Source organism: Pangasianodon hypophthalmus, chromosome 13, assembly GCF_027358585.1.
Source record: "Pangasianodon hypophthalmus isolate fPanHyp1 chromosome 13, fPanHyp1.pri, whole genome shotgun sequence".
In the NCBI taxonomy this organism is placed as follows: domain Eukaryota; kingdom Metazoa; phylum Chordata; class Actinopteri; order Siluriformes; family Pangasiidae; genus Pangasianodon; species Pangasianodon hypophthalmus.
In genome coordinates, this window is record NC_069722.1 from 22,345,628 (window position 1) to 22,365,911 (window position 20,284).

The following is a 20,284-nucleotide window of genomic DNA, read 5'->3' on the forward strand; positions in this document are numbered from 1 at the left end:
GCTTATAAATTATATATGGCCTACTGATTTCTCCTCACCCAGTATAAAAAAATAATTCTGAACATGAATATTTTAACTAAAAGAGCACTACATGTGTATAACCATTTCACTTTTATTTAAAATTTACACTCACTGAGCATTTTATTTCATTCATGCAATTATGCAATCAGCCAATCGTGTGGCAGCAGTGCAATAAATATAAAATCATGCAGATACAAGAGTGTAGCTTTGGGTAGTGTTCACATTAACCATCAGAACTGGGGGAAAAAATCTTATCTCTGTGATTTTGACCATGGCATGATTGTTGGTGTCAGACAGGCTGATTTGAGTATTTCAGAAACTGCTGATCTCCTGGGATTTTTTACACACAGAAGTCTCTAGAGTTTACTCAGAACGGTGCAATAAAGAAAAAACATCCAGTGCGCAGCAGTTCTGTAGACGGAAACGCCTTGTTGATAAGCAAGGTCAACGAAGAATGGCCAGACTGGTTCGAGCTGACAGAAAGGCTACAGGAATTCAGATAACCACTCTGTACAATTGTGGTGAGCAGAAAAGCATCTCAGAATGCACAACACGTCAAACCTTGAGGAAGAGGAGCTACAACAGCAGAACCACGTCAGGTTCCACTTCTGTCAGGCAAGAACAGAAAGCTGAGGCTGCAGTGGGCACAGGCTCACCAAAACTGGACAGTTGAAGACTGGAAAGACGTAGCCTGGTCTGATGAATCTTGAATTCTGCTGAGGCACACAGATGGTAGGGTCAGAATGTCAGGCCAACAGCTTGACTCCATGTATCCAACCTGCCTTATATCAACAGTCCAGGCTGGTGGAGGTAGTGTAATGGTGTGGGGAAAGTTTTCTTGGCACACTATGGGCCCGTTAATACCAATCGATCATAATCGCTTGAATGCCACAGCCTATTTGAGTATGTGCATCTCTTCATGGCCACAATTTACTCATCTTCTAATGGCTACTTCCAGCATGAGAATGAACCAAACTGGTTTCATGAATATGACATTTGAATGATTCCTACCCAGGTTCATGAAGTTTCACTCACACGGTCTTGGGTGACCCGTATAGTGCCTATAAAATGACTGACAGGACATGCACCAAACAAACAAAAGCATACCAGACAGGAGTTTTTCCAAATGGGTTTTCTCAGCAACTTATGATAAAGCCATGGTTTAACCCATTGCTTTTTATCGTATTCTACATATCTTCCAGATAATTTGTACAAGTTATAAATAAGTTATTAATGCTGAAACATTTTTTACACCATATTTCGGAAATATTAGGTTGTTTCTAGTGTCCCTTGTAAAATACTATAAATAAATACTAGCAATAAACATTTTATATTTTACAGCAGAGAAAGTTTCTCAAGAGTCTGGCATCTAGAGAACATATTTTAGCACCATTTTGAAAAATAAACCAAGACCTAAAGCAAAATCAACTTAGAATGTAATGAACGAAGCTTTAAGCAGTGCAGAGCTTCCGGGACCAGTTGTATCTGGAACGTCCGCTCTCTCGTCAACATAGCATGTCGGAGATCTATGCGGAAGTGAAGATATTTTGGGAATAAAGACTTTTTTTTTTTTTCGCACACAGCATTCGTATCGCTTTTATAAAATTGGGATTAAACCACTGAAGTCACATGGATTACTTTTACGATACCTTTATGAATTTTTAGAGCTTGAAAGTTTTGGTTACATGGACTGTCAATGGAGAGACAGAAATCTCCCTGGTTTCATTAAAAATATCTTCATTTGTGTTCCGAAGATGAACGAAAGTCTTATGGGTTTGGAACGACATGAGGGCGAGTAAATGATGACAGAATTTTCATTTTTGGGTGAAATATCCCTTTAATGAAATTATTCACCATTCTATTATAGGTGGTTATTTTTTTTCACTTTACTTCAGTTACAATGCCATTCACCAAAACAGTTTCTAGTCAGCTGTAGGCAAAGAGGAACGTCGCACTTACTACACTTCCATGGAGTGTTATGCTTTTTAGAACGCTGCAATCGGCAGAGGACGCAGGTCCTGCGACCTTGCGAAGCCACCTGACGGACGTCTCTAGACAGTTTGGCCACGGGCACCGGTACATGATCACAGCTGGCCCGTTTTGAAGGGATTTTCTGTGACATGCCGCACAGCTGTGCAGTCAGCTCTTCTATGAACGCTTTGTGTGTCAAGGCATCACGCAGTTGTTGCGACGCAAGCTCTTTGTGTAAGATGTATGCGTTCGTAGCCGCAATGTCCAAGAAGTGCAAAAACAGCTTCCGGTACCATTTCATGGTCTTGTGCTGGGTTGTGTAGTACTGGATGAGTTGGTCAGACAAGTCCACACCTCCCATGTGTTCGTTGTACTTGAGGACAGGAGTAGGGCATGAAAATGTCTGCGTGTCCCAGGTCCCTTTCGGGGTCTTCACCTTCCGTTGTATCGTCTCGCCATTGAAGGCTGCATGGATCGTGGAGCAAACGGAGACTTCTTGAGCATCCATCCACTTCACAAACACCAGAGGACCATCCCTGATCCACCTGAAGTCTCCCCTGCGTGACGTTCTATCGAGAGCGTTCAACATAGTGCTCAGGCCGTCCTTACAGTCCTTCTTCTTGTCCCTGTACGTCCCGCAAGCGCCAAATTTCTGAGCGTGCAGGTCCCTGAATAGCTTTGGGCTCGTGTAGAAATTGTCCATGTACACATGGTACCCGGAACCCAAGAAGGAATGATCCATGAATGACATCACAGTGTCGTATGAAATCCCTTGTCCTGTGTAAGAGCTGCCCTTTCCCGTGTAAGAGCCGCCCTTTCCCGTGTACACAGCAAAATCCACTGTGTATCCGTTGCTCGAGTCGGCCATTACAAATAACTTGAAGCCCCATTTGGTGGGCTTTCTCTTCATGTACTGCGTCATGCCCGTCTTTGCCTTAGTTGCTACCATTCGTTCGTCCACTGCAAGGTTTCTCTGTGGATGATAAAAGGTTTTGCAGGCCTCCCTAATCTGGTCCATGAGCGGTTTCACCCGGAACAGTCGGTCATACTGAGGTGTCCCCCGCCTAATATCGTTTTCTTGGTCCTCATCCGGATCGCTCATGTGCACATTCCAGGAAATGGTCCTATATCTGTCTCTCGTCATCACCATCCCTGGGAAGGCGATGGAAAAAATGTTGTTTTGCCGCCAGTAATCTTGGATGTGGTCCAGCTTGATCAGGCCCATGTAAAAAATGAGTCCGATGTACTTGTACAACTCGTCTACTGTCAAAGCAGTCCATTTGTACTTTCCCCCTTGTTCGATGTTCTTGGCAGCCTGTTTATTGGTGTTCTGACACAATGTTGCCACAACATCTGGAGAGAAGAAGAGTTTGAACAACTCCAGAGGAGTGTGGGTGTCTGCCGGATTCAGTTGCACCCCAGGAGGTCGCGCAGGCCGGAACCGAATCGTTGGTGGAGCCACGTCAGTGTCTTCGGGTGTCTTCCATGCCAGGGGAGATTTTGACTGAGCAGACTCATGTGGCTTCTTCGCCGGTGGTGTGTGCCACTCATCATCATCACTTCTGCAGACAGAATAAATTTACCTTTGTGAGGAAAATATTGTTCACGACTTGTTCCACCCAAGATGTACTTATAAAAACTATATTGTACAAAAACAATAGTCTTTGCTTTGACTACTGTACAAGAGTAACACAAGTATTAAAACAAAATTTACTTGATGTAGCCTTGTGTGGCTGAGGCTCACCATAAATACACAATACGGCTAATAAAATCGCTCTAACACTAGGTTTGTTACCATGTCACCTTTTCACTGTGTAAGATTGGGCAGTTACCTCAATGTTTTTCAAATGTTTGGGTTCATTTTTTTCCTGATCAAGTTTTTTTTGTGTGTGTGTTTGTCTGATGCAATTATGTTACTTCTGCCACTCCTGGAATGTATAAATGGGATTTATTTAGTAATATTTAACCTCATAAACCTCTGGGATATCAGCTCATGTGCCTCATTCACAACACGACTCCATTTCGTATGTCCTGGATTCTTCTCCGAAGTGTCCTCATTAAGTTACTTACTCATCGGCAGAATCATCCTCATCCAGATCCATAATTTCTTCATCGTTGTCCTCGTCCTCCAGACCCGATAGGTTGTTTCCACCATCATCGTTGTCACTGTCCTGAAGGACATCAAGTGGCTCTGGCGAGACTGAGCTGGAAGCCATGTTCTGAAATTAAATGCTTACATCAAAAAATAGAACAATGCTTCAATGCAGTATTTCTTCCTTTTTGGGCACTTTTACACTGAACTTTTTTCTCCTTTTGAAAAAAACAATAACACTGCTATACATGCACTAGGCCTGGGCAGGTTCACCTACTTCCTACTAGTTGTTTAAGGTGAACTGAGGCAATCAGCGTATATGAATAGACAGGAATGTGTTAATGGACAGAAGAATGGGCAATTTAAAGTATTTTAGCTTAATGGCAGCCAAGTAAAGTACACGAATTACACTATCAATAGAGAGCTATAAGATTATTCATTTTGTGCCCTATTTTTCACTGACATGAACTTCTACACTTCTGCTGTTAAATGTAAAGATTTCTAAAGCATTTATCAGCATAATACCTTAAAGACGAAACAAACAGAAGAGCTTACACATTTCACGCTGCAGCTATATATAATAAATTATATTTAATTGTTCTCTGAGAAAAAAAGAAACAGTATTTTAGTGTCCGTCCAGAAAGTGACTTAAAAATGGAATTAAATATTTAAATATTTAAAAATGCAGCAACCAGACACCACTTCCTCATAGAATGTGACATTGTGACATTTATTTATGTTTCTTTGGAAGCTGCTAAAGTTTATAGCCAGGGTTTCTTAATTTTCTCACAATAAAAAGAGCACATTTCAGACAAACCCAAAGCACAGTTATTTAGACTAACAATCACCTCACCATGACAACATGGTGTGTGACGTATCAAACATTCCTTTGCAGTTTAACATCAGGGACAAATTTAGTTTGAATCTGACAACTCCACTAGGTAGGAGGAATATTTAAACTTTTGGTACTGCAAAATATCCAAAATGGCTGACTTCCTGTTGGACGGAGCCTCTGTCTTAAGCCGAGCCGTATGCTTACCATAAAGGTGTTACATTTCTTAATATTCTCACAATTAAAAAGAGCAAATTTCAAAACAGAGTAAACTACTTTTTGATCAGTTTTAGTCCTTTATTTGTCAATGAAATTATTCTGGTTAGTGAAGCTGCAGGTTGTAGCCGTTTCAGCAGCAACGCCGATCACGATTGAAACTTCCCGGAAGGACTTTGCGTGCAAGTTGGCTTACCTGTTTGAAAAATTAAAGATTTTATCCTGATTAAAATGTCAGTGCTTTGCCCAGCGCATTTCCTTCCTAGTCATTTCAAACCAAATTCTTAGTAAACAGCACCGTGTAAACCTGTTATGCCGATCTTGTTCTTCCAAAGCTAGAGAAAGTGCTAAACAAACAGCATTTAGAAACACGTCCGATATAGACGACCTATGGATAGTTTTTGGCCGTAATCATTATTTGCATGTGGATTTGCCTACAAGGTTGTATAAACTCTGAGTCGCTCTTACTGCTGCTCTAGTTTCATTTTTGACACTCGCAATTCCAATGACATCATTCAAACAAGAGACTGTGAAAAGATTTTCAAGGACATACACTTTATCACCAGATTTCACTACCAAAAAAAAAGAAAAGAAAAGAAAACTGCACTGACCAGAGCTTCTTCTGTGCCGATTAGTGTCGTTATGGTTTCACAGTTAGTCACAGTGTGAGATCGGACAGCTGACTTCTCTAAAACACCGCCTGCATGTTGATAACTTTGTCATAAATAACGGTATGATGGACAACCCGTTTGTCCAGCTCAGCCTGTGCTTTGGAAGCTGGCATCACTGTACCAAGAGGTGTTAAACGATGTGTAAAGACTTTTGCACCACAGAATGTTTGTAATGTTTTTTCCTTCATTTTTACCACCAGCTTCTGTGTTTTAAAATGGATGAATAATACCGTGAAATTGTGATATTTTTAGACTAGGATATCATACCGTCAAAACTTCAAAGCAGCTCGCACACCGTGCATACTGTAGCCATGACAATGCTACCACCATGTCCTAGTCATTAATATTATTAATAATATAATCATTATTATTATGCCCTTCCTGACGCAGCCCTCCCTAATTTTATCCCGGCTTGAGACCGGCACTTGGAAGTGCACTGTCATGTGAGACCCTAGCTTCTGCAGTTAGTTCCCTTGCCAGGAATCGAACCCGGGCCATGGTGGTGAGAGCACCGAGGCCTAACCTCTAGTCCTCCAGGGACCCAGACTCCATGTTTAATACACCAGGCAAAATAAAGTAGCTTCTTCTTCTTCTAGTACGATTTTATGGTGGTTTACACACCAACTGGACTAGAGTGTGAAGCATCAATAGGAAGTGAAATAAAAATAACCACAAAAATTATTATACAGAATACATAGTTATATTCTATTATCTAATCCTGTTACTTTTAGATAAAAATTCATTGCTCTTTGTTTTTTTTGGGTTTTTTTTTTTTGGACTGTCCTAAGGCACAATTAAGTAGATTTGGTAAAGTGAAGTCAACTAAACCTATAGCTCTCAATTTCTGCAATAGCTCATCTCTTTCCCTAGTAAATGCTACATAATGTAATAATACATACTCAACAGTCTCTGCTTGACCACAAGATGTACATAATCCTGCTTGATGTTTCCTTATTATGAGCAATGAATGATTTAAACCAGAGTGTCCTATTTGGAATTGAGTGATATCTTCTAAGATTCTTTCATACTATTGAAACTTATTCTCCCTTTACCAACTTCTTCTTGGATGCTCTTCATTTCCCTGTCCCGCATTTCTTGCCATTTTATATTCATGAGTTCTTTGATTTGTCCTTTTACCTCTGCTTTGCTTAGTGGAATTTGAATTTCAACGTCCATATGTTTCATTGCCTGTTTGGCCAGATTATCCACTATTTTGATGCCTTGAACTCCCACATGTGCTGGTACCCACAGAAATGACAGGACTTTCCCCATATTCTGGACTCTAAGGCAAACTCATAAGGATTTCATATATTAAAGCTCGTCTTGATGTAGACTGTCCACTTAATAAGCTAGTTAAAGCTGATCATGAATCTGCGCAAATAACTACCCTCATTGGCTGAACATCCTCTACCTGTTGAGGCACTAACAAGATAACTCTGTTGTAAAAACTGATATATGGTTAGTTTTTGAACTTACCGCTGTAGCTGTGTGACCCAATGTAGGATCCTTAGAACCATCTGGTAAGATATGGATCACTGAGGAGTGTATGCCTGATCTAAATACTGTTGAACAACAACCTACTTAGTTACAGATGTTTCATTCTTAACTTTATATGGTAGATGAAGAACAACTTGAGGCATGGAGAATAAGGATGGAGGTATATTTGCTAAGACAACAGTTGGACTCACTGTAATTTCTGTAATACCCAGAGTCTGAGAATGCTTATTTGCTGTCCAAGCAAAACTCCTGATATTATTATTATTCCCATACTCCCAGCACTCCCTCAGTGCCTTCTTAACTGGGTGTGTCTCAGAATGTCCTTTCCGATTAACTCAATAATTCAGTCAGCTTTAACCTGTGAATACACAAGGGCATTTTTCCCATCTCCACTTGCAATGCTGATACTGGAGAGGATCTAAAAGCCCCACAACATATTCTTAACGATTGCGCCTGTACTTCTTCACCTTTCCTAATCAACGATAGTGATGCAGACCCATAACTCATACACCCATAATCCAACGCTGACTTGATCAGTGCACTATAAATTCATCTTAAAGATCTTCGACTAGTACCCCATTCCATTCCTGCTAAACACCTTCATACAATATTGCTTATTTATTTATTTATTTTTTTAACACTTTTCTCTGTACACAATCTCTGTACACGTGTCCTAAAAGTCAGCCTGGAATCCATTCATACCATCATACCAGTTTTAATCTGTTCAAGCACCTGTCCATAGAGTTTCACTTTTATTTCTGGGATATGGTTTCTTTTTGTAAAACACACCAGTTGAGTCTTAGCCACTGATAGCTGGAAACTCCATTTGTTGGCCCATTTCTCCACTTCATTACCTGCCGTTTGTATGACTCGAGTCACATGTGATATATTCTGACCCTTCTTCCATATCGCTCCATCATCAGCATAAAGCCTATATCTATTTTATATTAAACAATATTGGACTGCACACACTTCCTTGTGGGGTACCACTGTCTATTTTAGAGATTTTGGAATATGATGACCCAACCCTCACCTGAACTGTTCTATCCAGCAAAAAGTCCTTTACCCAATTAAATAATTAATCCCAAAGGCTAAGGTTAACTTAGTTTACAGGACAAAAAGAAAAAAAAACTCACTAATCCTTTAAACACACATTCTGCTGGAAAAAAAAAAAAAACTCATCTAATCACTCAGCTGATATAAAAAACAAAACCACAAAGGTGTGAAGGAAACATTTCCAATATCACAAACCGATTTGATTTGTGCTCTGCCATAGAAAGAAAGAAAGAAAGAAAGAAAGAAAGAATGTAGACTTTTATGGAAAGAAAGAATGAAAGAAAGCAAAGCAGTTTTCTGTGATCTACAATGGAAAGAAAGAGAAGTGTTGAATGTACTCTTCCTTAGAAAGAAAGAAAGAAAGAAAGAAAGAAAGAAAGAGGAAAGAAGTGGTTTGTTGTAATCTACAATGGAACAGAAGAAAAGCAGTGTAATGTACTCTTTCATGGAAAGAAAGACAGAATTGAATTTTAACAAGACTTTTATTACAAAAAAACTCTCCTATTCACAATACACTCCTACAACACAATAAGTTTAGGTGGGGGGGGTTGTTTATTGTAATCTACACTGCCTGGCCAAAAAAAAGGTCGCTGTTTGGGTTTAAATAAGCAAATACTTAAGAGCCTATGATCGGATCATTACTGCAGTGATTAATATGTTTCAGCTGGCAACAATTCTTTTAACCTTAACTGATGCAGTGTGTAGCTTCTCATTTCTTAAACAACCATGGCAGATTACGTATCCCATGGTCGTGGAAAAGATGTTACTGAAGGGGAAAATTGTTGGCCTGCATCAAGCAAAGAAAACAACTAAGGAGATTGCTGAAATCACTGGAACTGGGTTATGAAATGTCCAGTGCATTATTAAAGCCTGGAAGGATAGTGGTGAACCGTCAACTTTACAGCAGAAATATAGTCGGAAAATACTCTTGAATGATCGTGATCGGAGATCTTTAAAACGCTTGGTGATGTCACATCATAAAAAAATCGACAGGAGAGCTCACGGCTATGTTTAATAGTGAAAGTAAGAGCATTTCCACACGCACAATGTGATGAGAACTTACAGGATTTGGACTAAACAGCTGTGTGGCCACAAGAAAGCCATTTGTTAGTGAGACTAATCGGAAAAAATGACTTCAATTTGCTAGGGAGCATAAAGATTGGACTGTGGAGCAATGGAAAAAGGTCATGTAGTCTGATAAAATCAGATTTACCCTATTCCAAAACAATTGGCGTGTCAGGGTAAGAAGGGAAATGCATGAAGGGATTCACCCGTCATGCATAGTGCCTACTGTACAAGCCTCTGAAGGTTGTGTGTTATGATCTGGGGTTGCATCAGCTGGTCAGGTCGAGGCTCAGCCTCATTGTGTGGCAATAAAATGAAGTTAGCTGAGCACCTGAATGTACTGAATGACCAGGTTTTCCCGTCAATGGATTTTTTCCTTGTCTGACGGCACAGGCATATTCCAGGATGAAAATGCCAAGATTCATCAGGCTTAACTTGTAAAAGAGTCGTTCAGGGAGCATGAGGCATCATTTTCACACATGAATTGGCCACCACAGAGTCCTGACCTTAACCTCATTGAAAGTCTTTGGGATGTGCTGGAGAAGACTTTACGGAGTGGTTAGACTCTCCTGTCCTCAATGCAAGAATCTCAGCCAAAAATGAATGCAACTCTGGATGGAAATAAATGTTGTGAAGTTTTTGGGCCAGACAGTGTATAATGGAATGGGAAAAAAAGCAGTCTAATGTACTCTTCAAAAGAAAGAAAGAACAAAAAATTGAAAGCAGTCGAACATACTCTTCGAAAGAAAGAAAGAAAGAAAGAAAAGCACTCGAATGTACTCTTCGAAAGAAAGAAAGAAAGAAAAGCACTCGAATGTACTCTTCGAAAGAAAGAAAGAAAAGCACTCGAATGTACTCTTCGAAAGAAAGAAAGAAAAGCACTCGAATGTACTCTTCGAAAGAAAGAAAGAAAGAAAAGCACTCGAATGTACTCTTCGAAAGAAAGAAAGAAAAGCACTCGAATGTACTCTTCGAAAGAAAGAAAGAAAAGCACTCGAATGTACTCTTCGAAAGAAAGAAAGAAAAGCACTCGAATGTACTCTTCGAAAGAAAGAAAAAGAAAGAAAGAAAAGCACTCGAATGTACTCTTCGAAAGAAAGAAAAAGAAAGAAAGAAAAGCACTCGAATGTACTCTTCGAAAGAAAGAAAAAGAAAGAAAGAAAAGCACTCGAATGTACTCTTCGAAAGAAAGAAAGAAAGAAAGAAAAGCACTCGAATGTACTCTTCGAAAGAAAGAAAGAAAAGCACTCGAATGTACTCTTCGAAAGAAAGAAAGAAAGAAAGAAAGAAAAGCACTCGAATGTACTCTTCGAAAGAAAGAAAGAAAGAAAAAAAGAGAAAGAAAAGCAGTCAGATGTACTCTTTCATGGGTAATGGGTATGGCTTCATGGCGGCGCGCATGTGCGCATGTGCGCCCGGTGTTTTGTTTTGTTTTGTTTGCTACGTGGTGTGCCTCTATGTTGATCAGCAACTCTACATACAACCGAGATGTTTTGTTAAATATCGGAGCGTCGTGCTCCGAGTTGGACTTTATCAAGAATTCTGACAATGAACAATTTCCGGAGGAGATCATTCGCCCAGCGGGGTCTCCGTGGATCATCGTACCGTCCGGAAAACGCAGAAGGCGGCGCAGGGAACGCAGGCAAAAGCGGGGCTGTCGGCGGGCCATCGAACAAGGCTAAAGAGAGCGCCCCTTAAGCCAACGCTGCCTAGCAATTTCCTCACAAATGGCAGGTCACTAAACAACAAAACGGAAGAACTGATCATATCGGCTAAAAACACAGTAAAACATTGCTCCCTAATAGTAATTATATCAGAGACTTGGGTCCACTCGGGGGTCCCGGCTGATGCTATCGCGCTAGCAGGCCGCACAGAGCACCGAGCCGACAGGAGCGACTTCTCCGGTAAGAGCAAAGGCGTGGGGCTGATTATCTCCTCTAATAACGAGTGGTGTACAAATGCTACCGTTATAGACACATTGTTCGCCGCATTTAGAGTATATAACACTTAGTGTTGAGAGCTTAGGAGCTCCACAAGGCTGCGTGCTGAGTCCTTTACTCTACTCACTTCATAACCACGACTGCATTCCAACCCACAGCTCAAACTCAATCATTACATTCACGGACGGTACAACTGTCATGGGGCGAATATCACACAGTGACGAATCTGCTTACAGGAAGGAGGTGGATGCTCTCTCAGAATGGTGCATCATCAAGCATTTGGCACTCAACACCTCCAAAACAAAGGAGCTCAGAAACAAAAGGGAGACCCAGTCCCCCTGTAGACTGAAGGAGAAATGGTGGAGAGGGTGACCACCTTTTAAATTTCTCGGCACTCACATTACTCCTGATCTCACGTGGACTGCAAACACAACATCCCTGGTGAAGAAAGCCCAACAACGGCTGTACGTTTTTCAGGATGCTGAGGAAAACTAACCTGACCCCGGCAGCTGCTTGTGTCCTTCTACCACTGCTCAGTTGAAAGCATACGCTCCTATGGAATTCTGGTGTGGTTTGCTGGATGCACGGTGGCTGACAAAAAAAAGCTCTGCAGATAGTCATCAACTCAGCACAGAAGATCACCGGTGCACAGCTGCCATCTCTTGAGGACATCTACAGTACCAGATGCATACGACGGGCCAGAAATATAATAAAGGACGCTTCGCACCCCGGTAAACACCTTTTCACTCTGCCACCCTCTGGAAGACGCTATCGGTCCCTTAAGACACACACTTCCAGATTCTCGAACAGTTTTTATCCACGTGCCATCAAAGAACTGAACTTAATTAACGAATATTTCTCAGCACATAAGATTCAGGGTTGATTGTACAATAACAAAGGACTTCTACCTCAATATTTATTCATTTATTAACGTTTAATTTCTGCCTTAATCTCTGTACATTTCTGCTTACTGCACTTTGTTCATATTTGTTGGCATTGTTTGCTGTACATATTCCTTACTTATAGTTATTATGTTCTTATACTGTTACACTTATTATTATTTATTATTCATATATCCTGATATACATTCATAGAGTATACAACACTATGTATACTGTATTCTGCACTGTTGTTCTTGTTTAATTTGCTCCAGTGCACATTACAATATTTTGCACTAACCATTGTATATATCACCTTTTGGAATACCTCTCTTCTTGTCTATTTTATTTTTTTATTTGTATTTGTCTATTATGCCAAAACCTTGTGAGCTGCTAAACAGTCTTTCGTTGTTCAAAACAATGACAATAAAAATCTATTCTATTCTATTCTATTGCACTGTTTTGATGTGTGTGTGCACGTCTTCACTTTTTGTACTGGGAGCCAAAAAAATTTTCGTTGTACATCTGTACAATGACAATAAAGGCATTCTAATTGTAATTCATGGAAAGAAAGAAAGAAAGAAAGAAAGAAAGAAAAGCAGTCGAATGTATTCTTTCATGGAAAGAAAGAAAACAGATAGGATAGGCAGATAAACATGCCCAGGTTTGCCGGGCGAGGCCTGAGATCCAGGATGAAGCGGAGAGCGAGAGTGAATGAGTGAGTAATGTTGAACTATTGGTAATGAAATATTTTTAATTCAACATGCCATTAATCTCCTGATATTCGCTCACTAACAAGACACATTTATTCACCAGCAACTTTGTCCTCCATGTTTGTTTTCCTCGCTTGCCCTAAACTTGCGACCTGATTGGTCTGGAGCTGAAAAAGTGCTTGACTTCATTCAGCACTTTTCTGAAGTTTTGACCAAAAACAATGCAGCACTTGTTGATTAGGAAGACATGTAAAATGTTTGCTTTGGAGTGATAGCAGCCTTATTGTTTAAAGACACCTGGGAAAGTTACTTCTTATGTTTTTTAATTTTTTGTCTTTTTTTTAAGGCTTATTTGTGTGCTTTTTGTGTGTGTGTGTTTTGTTCTGTACTGACTAAAAAAATGAAATACCAGAAACAACTCCACTCCTGTACGTCATTGTAAAACACCTCATAAGACGGCTTTGAAATTCAATAACTGAAGGATCAAGGACGTGTCTTTTCATCCCACAGAAAGAAGCGATGAGTTCTTCATCTTTTTTCCTCCCTGAATTCACAGGATTACACATTGGCTTTTTTCTGCATTTGTTTAATGAAATCTATTAGAAATGTATGAGGTAAAAGAAATGGCAAGAATTAGGGTCAATTTAAATGTCCTCATTTAGAGATTCTTGTCATAAATCGATATGTATCCTCATGACTCCTTTTCTGTGTGTGTGTGTTAACCTCATTCATTCAGTATTCAGACCAATAAATTCAGCAGTGTGTAGAGTGTATGAGTCACACAAGCAAGCCTTTGTTTGGCCGCCAAAGCACAAGTCCTTGGCTACAGAGGCAAGAAAGACCTAAAATATGTCTGAAATTGCCTTAAAATGATTATGAACAGTTCTGTGTGAACACAATGTTCATTAAGCAAAAGTTAAACAATACATTGATTCCTATGTAGAATAAATATTTATTCATATCTATTTATGGTAGATGCATTTATCCAAAGTGACTTTTTTTTTTTTCTTTCCTCAATGGAGGCTGAACTCACAACATTCTAGTGACCAGAATCTTAACCTCGTCATCCGCTGAGGATGAAGAAAGATCCAAATGGTTAGTAAATAAAGCTACAACCACCAGCACTGTCGACAGTGTTGAATAATTTTCTATAACAGTAGATCTGACAGTAGTTCTGACTGAAATTCATATTCACAGGTTTATATTAATGCGTTCATTCTGATACTCATGAGGCGGGGGATATATACGCTAGATGGGACGCCAGGCCATCACACACACATGTTCACACACTCTTCCACACCTAGGAGCAATTGTTGTATGTTTTTGGGAGGTTCGGAGGAAACCAGAGAACCTGACGGCAACGCGCATACACATGCCCAGAAACTCGAGGTCTAATGGTCTAATCTAAATGTAACTATGGTCTAATCTAACCATAATAATAAACTTTTTATAGCATTATTTAACAGTGAAAATGTAACCCATTTCGATATATTGACGTGGTGACGCTTTCTGTAAGGCCACATTTATTTAACATTTACAGAAGGAGTCTCCAGTGTCAGTGCTTTGTTTGGTGGTGCGATGTTAGAATTGTAGCCTCACAAAACTGAAGAAGCAAATGTAGGGAACAAAACAAAAATGTTGGATAAAAAGCGAAAAAAAAATTGCACATTTCGTTTTTGGCTTAGCTAACACACTGAGGATTTGTGTAGTTGACAGATTTCCGAAATATTACCTGGAACCCATGATAATGATACTTGAATAAATGTCAAAATCACAAAATTTGAGTTACTTAAGTCCATAAATTCCTGTCACCATCATTCATATAACCTCAGGCATTTAGAAAATCTCCAGTTGTATTCCTTTCCTAAAAATCGCTTTCACGTTTCCTGTCACCTCGGGATGAGTCAGAGAGAGAAAGCAACATTCATCCTGACTGACAGAACGATCCCCACCCTCATCCATTCTTCCTTTTATACCTCCGTATTGTTCTTTACGCTTCAATCCCTAGCTTACACAGTCGGATGAGTAATTGACATATCAGCGTATAATCGGTAAAATCGTCGCTCAGGAATCAGTTCTTACGATTCATTTGTGGTTAGAGCAGTTAATAAGTTAATTGCATGCAGTGATAAAGAAGTAGTCGTCATGTTAATATAATGTTCGATAATTATTTCATCAGCATCTTATTATAGTTATTATACCACAGCGCTGAGTGTAGTCTTGATTCTGATTGGCTGATGAAATTTATAGGTTTTATCAACGCTCCATATAATCTAAGCGTATTTACTACTCACCTAATATCACCAATATAATATTATAATAATATAATAATAAGAAAGAAAAATGAATAAACGTTATATATGGGAATAACGATTTATTTATTCTGTTTATTAATGAAGCGTAAGGCTTTTTCTGGCACTGGATTGAATATGGGTGCCAAAATTTTTGCACTGCTTCCTCCCGTGACACACACGCGCGCACACACATATATTCACATTTTAATGGGCTCAAGAGAAGTAATTAACATTGTTAGCAATATTGCGAAAGTGTGTGTGGGTGTGTGTGATGTGTTTTGCGTGCAGCTATTCCCTCATTAGAGAAACAGGACGTGGTCTTGACAGATGCTTGGCAGTGTAATATTAATGCATCCAAGTGAAAACAGCTTTGATTGTTGCTGAAGCTCAGCTATATCAAAGCGCCTTTATAATTCAGTAATGCACTTGTGTCACTTCATATTTCAGAAGATGAATAATCAGAATGGATGGCCAGTGCTACAAGTTCTTCACTGGTGAAAAAAGAGATCAGATTGATCCAGGCTCTTAACACACAACTGTTCAGCTCTCTGTTCGGACTAGATTCAGCTTTATAAGTTTGGATATGATTGGATTTATTGCAAAGATAACGGTTAAAAGGAAAGACACAAAGAAATCTGGAGCATCTAGTGGGAACCCACACTCTGTATAATACACTCCATATTTCGATCATGCTGAACGGTGTTGAAGGAACACTGGACATTTGTTCGGTTCATATTTTACATAGTAAAACTCCTGGGATGAGCATAATCACAGCAGCAGTTCCTAAAGAGTGCAAGAATCCATGGTATCCTGGTGAGAGTCCGTAATGATTATGTCCAAGTCGCACAGGAAAGCCAATTATTATATGTATAAATCGCAGAGGTGGGCGTGTCTTCATGATGTACGTACTAAAAATTGCACGTGCACTACATACACCTCATTTTAATCCAAACTTATTGTTTCTTCAAGTACTTGTTGGAGAGCTTGTGATCATTGCCGACACGGGACTATCACACCAATATGTGTTTGCTGAACATTCCATTCCAAATCCATGGGGACTGATATTGTGTTGGTTCCATCTTTGCTGCTCTAACAGACTCCACTCTTCTGGGAAGACTTTTCACTAGAGTTCGGAGCCTGGCTGTGGGGATCTGTGCTCATTCAGTCATGAGAACATTAGTGAGGTCAGGCACCGATGTTGGACGAGAAGGCCTAGCGTGCAATCTGCGTTCTGGTTCATGCCAAATGCAGGGCTGTGTGCAGCCCACTCGAGTTCTTCCATTCCAACCTTGGTAAACCATGTCATTGTGGACCTTGCTTTGTGCACACGAGCACGTTTATGAACATTTATAGGCTCAACCCCTTAGTTCTGGTGAAGGGAAATCTTAATTCTACAGCATACAAAAGACATTCTATACATTTGTGTGCCTCCAATTTTGTGGCAACAGTTTGGCGAAGGCCCACATATGGGTGTGATGGTGAAGTGTCCACATACTTTAGGCCATATACTGTATTGTATATAGGATTTACTTGTTATTCAAGTTACCTAAAACCCCTGGAGGTGTCACTTCTTTGACACATTATTCTTGGCTTATACTTGGTTTCAGTTTGGTTTTGGCAGCAGACGACAGAGAAAAAAACGAGCACTTCGAGTGTCTTTATACTGAAGAGATGCACAACACTTCTCTTCCCCACAGAATGTAACTATCATTACCAATTCAAATGGTATATATATCAAGTATCTTACCTGGATATATATTTACCTTGAAGGTATAATCTTTCCAGATTCAAGCACACATGACTTAGTCAGATTAAATAAATCCCAGAAATATTCTATTAAAAATGACATTACTCCACCTCTCCACGTAAAACTATTCCAGTCCTAATAGGGCTTTAGTCATAAGCAAAACTTAGGACGTGTATATACTAAATCACTGGTGTTCAGATGAGATGAGATAAGATATTGTGACTTCACACGCCATTGTTGTTTCTCTTTTCCTCCATCCACTTGCCAAGTCTTTCAAGAGATACCAAAAAGATGTTAAATATGGCTTATCTGAAACTGACCCTTGACAAACACAACTATGCTACTTACTGGCTAAAAACTCCATCAAGGCTTAGAAGCTTGGTATGGTTTTAAATTACAGGCTGAACTTCTCTGATCACATCAACCACCAGACAGTTATTTCTTCTCCATATCTACTTCAGTACTGTATGCAAAACAGCAGTAATCTCTAATTTTTCCTTAAGGAATAAATAACTCAACACACTTACCATCTGTGATCACAGACCTATAATGAGTCAGAGTACATAATTAAAACTGGTAGCAAATGAGAAAGATACATGTTTTATTAATATTCATCCGATTAAGACTTACTGAAGGAGAAATACAAGTCTGAGCTCTCCTACCTATCAGCTTATGGAAGTGTACTCACACACATGGGCTACAGTACAGTTAATACAGTACATAAGGAAGCAGATTTGAATACACACACATTTCCCCACTCCTATGTGAGATAGCTATGGCACCTGAAGGCTTTTTCCAGAAATGTGACGTTAATCCCGAGCCCGCACACGGAATACTGAGCATGCTGTAGAAGGAAACGCTGGCCTTATCTCGCACTGCTTAATGTGAATACGGATTCAAATCAGCAGGGGGTACAGCTGCACCCGTCATTAGCATGCACACAGACACGCGCGCACACACACACACACACAGAAATTTTGTCAAAGTAACCAGCACTTCAGAAAGCAGCATTTACCCTTCTCAACATGCACATTTCCTCTTTCACACACATATTGGTACAATTAGCAATGCTATTTTTTTCCATTAAAACTCATTAAGCATCACTGGTTATGGCTTGTATTATAGCTAAACTATCTAAGTTATAGTGAAGTAACTACAGGATATAGCCGATGTTTAAGCTCAGCAAATATATCTTATGGCTGAATAACCACTGGTTATAGCTAGCTCAGTAATTACACAGTATGGCTGAGGAACTACATGTCACAGCTCTGTAACTAAATGCTTTGCCTCAAAAACATAAGGTTATGGTTCAGCAGCTACACGTTGTAGCTTGATAAGTACATGTTATGGCTCAATCACTGTGGGTTATAGGTTAGCAACCATAGGTTATGACTCATTATTACTCATTATTGCGTCCAGATTGACTAGCTCTAGAGCAAAGAGTGTCTGTGGGAGCAGGCAACCTGAGACCAGAGTCCCTTTAGAGCTAAAGTCAAGTCCAAAGACTACATCTCGAGAGTCAAAGTTGAATCCACAGTCCTAGCTCTAGAGTCAAAGTTGAGTCCATAGTCCCAGGTCTAGAGACAAATTTGAGTCCTGAGCTCCCATCTCTGCAGGCAAAGTTGAGATCAAAGTCCCATGCACTAGGGTCCAAAGATGAGTCCAAAGCCTCCAGCTCTAGAGTTAAGCTGGGGACTCTGGACTTGATTTTAAGAGTTCAAGTCAAATCCAGAGACACAACTCAAGAGACCAAGTCGAGTCTAGAATCTCCAGCACAAGAGTCAAAGTTGAGTCCAGAGTCCCCAGCTCAACAGTTTACGGTGACTCCAGAATCCCCAGCTCAAGAGTCCAATTCGAGTCCAGAGTCCCCAGCTCAAGAGTCCAAGTCGAGTCCAGAGTGGCCAGCTCTAAAATCAAAGTCTAATGTCCCCAGTGTAAGAGTCTAAGTCAAATTCAGCATTCCCAGCTCAGCAGTCCAAGTCGACTCCAGAGTCCCAAGCTCAAGACTCCAAGTCAACTCCAGAGTCGCCAGCTCTAGAATTAAAGTCATGTCCAGCATCCCCAGGTCAACATCTAAGCCGAGTTTAAACTTTTAAGCTCAGTAGTCCAAATTTAGTTTAAACTAAAAGGAAATTGAAATAAAGCTCAAATACAGATTACATATGTTACAAGAAGCTGTACCTCTTTTACCCAATTATACCAAATTGCAAAACACTTGTCCAAGATACCTGCCACCAAAACATTACAGCGCTCCGCTACACTGACATCACTGACATGTTTTGGCTAGTCGACTCTATTTACGGTAAGCGGATCATTGTCAGCTTTTGATATTTCACTGAATCGTTTAAAGTAGAGTATGTTGTAGAAAAAAACTGGTCAGCATCACAGAGGTTTTGTCTCTTAGTCTCACCTGTAAATGTTGATATTATAAACAGTGAATCATCTCAGTGAGTAACCCCAAACACACACAGTCTCATGACTAAGGCTGAAGTGAAACTGACCCACATAGACATCCTGCTAATAAAGACAAAAGATAAACACACCCACAGACATCAAATACACACTGTCACAAGGGTGAGCGAGTGAGAGGAGGAAATGGCAATGCCAGAGTAACACAGGCTTCCTGCAATTCTCTCTAAACCTCCACTTCTGATTGAAAAGGGGAAAACACACACACACACACGCTGATTTGCCATTTACGAAATGGAAGTATTTTTAAAAAAATCAAGATTTTTTTCAAGCTCTTTTGTGTATGTGGCTACGTGGGTTTACGCCCTCGCATTTGTTTGCTCTCTGATTACTGAAATACACACATTACCTCCACCGCTTTATCCACTTTAGCAGGCCTCACTAGAAATTACACTCTTCTTAAACACTGTCTGGTTTATATCGCCATCTGGTGGCTTCGTTAGACTTAATTTGGGGGCGAAACAGGCATGATGATGATGATGATGATGATGATGAGTTTTAACAAATTCAGCAGTATTTTAGCAGGAACTGAATATTAAATACTGATGTCACATCAGTTGAGGCATTCAAATCTGAAAGCCTCAACCAGTGATAGTGGACCAGGTTCAGACAGTTTTCCCCTTAAGCTATGTGCATCATATGACAGAGTTCCTTGTCCACTGACCTGTGATTTGCCTTGCATACGGCACTACTGTCAGAATCGCATAAAAAAAGCTTCTGGCCAATCAGAAGTGAGAATTCAACAGCGACGTGAACATAATGGGGTGTGCTGTTATAGGAAAATAGTCAACAACAGAGTGTTGCAATGTGACCCGATCATGT

General features: G+C 40.0%; 1 protein-coding gene across 2 annotated transcripts; it reads right to left on the reverse strand.

Moving 5' to 3' along the window:
* Positions 1-98: 98 nt before the first annotated feature.
* LOC113546904 (piggyBac transposable element-derived protein 4) lies at positions 99-19,875 on the reverse strand. Of its 2 annotated transcripts, none has more exons than XM_034309655.2 (3): positions 19,404-19,875; positions 4,063-4,211; positions 99-3,554 (listed from the first exon to the last, which is right to left on the reverse strand). In XM_034309655.2, the coding sequence occupies exons 2-3, from the start codon at positions 4,206-4,208 to the stop codon at positions 1,913-1,915; spliced, it is 1,788 nt and encodes a 595-aa protein (XP_034165546.2). In that variant the 5' UTR covers positions 4,209-4,211; positions 19,404-19,875; the 3' UTR covers positions 99-1,912. The 2 variants fall into 2 exon arrangements, with proteins under 2 accessions (XP_034165546.2, XP_026802819.3); XM_026947018.3 differs by lacking the exon at positions 19,404-19,875 and adding an exon at positions 11,858-12,102.
* Positions 19,876-20,284: the final 409 nt, after the last annotated feature.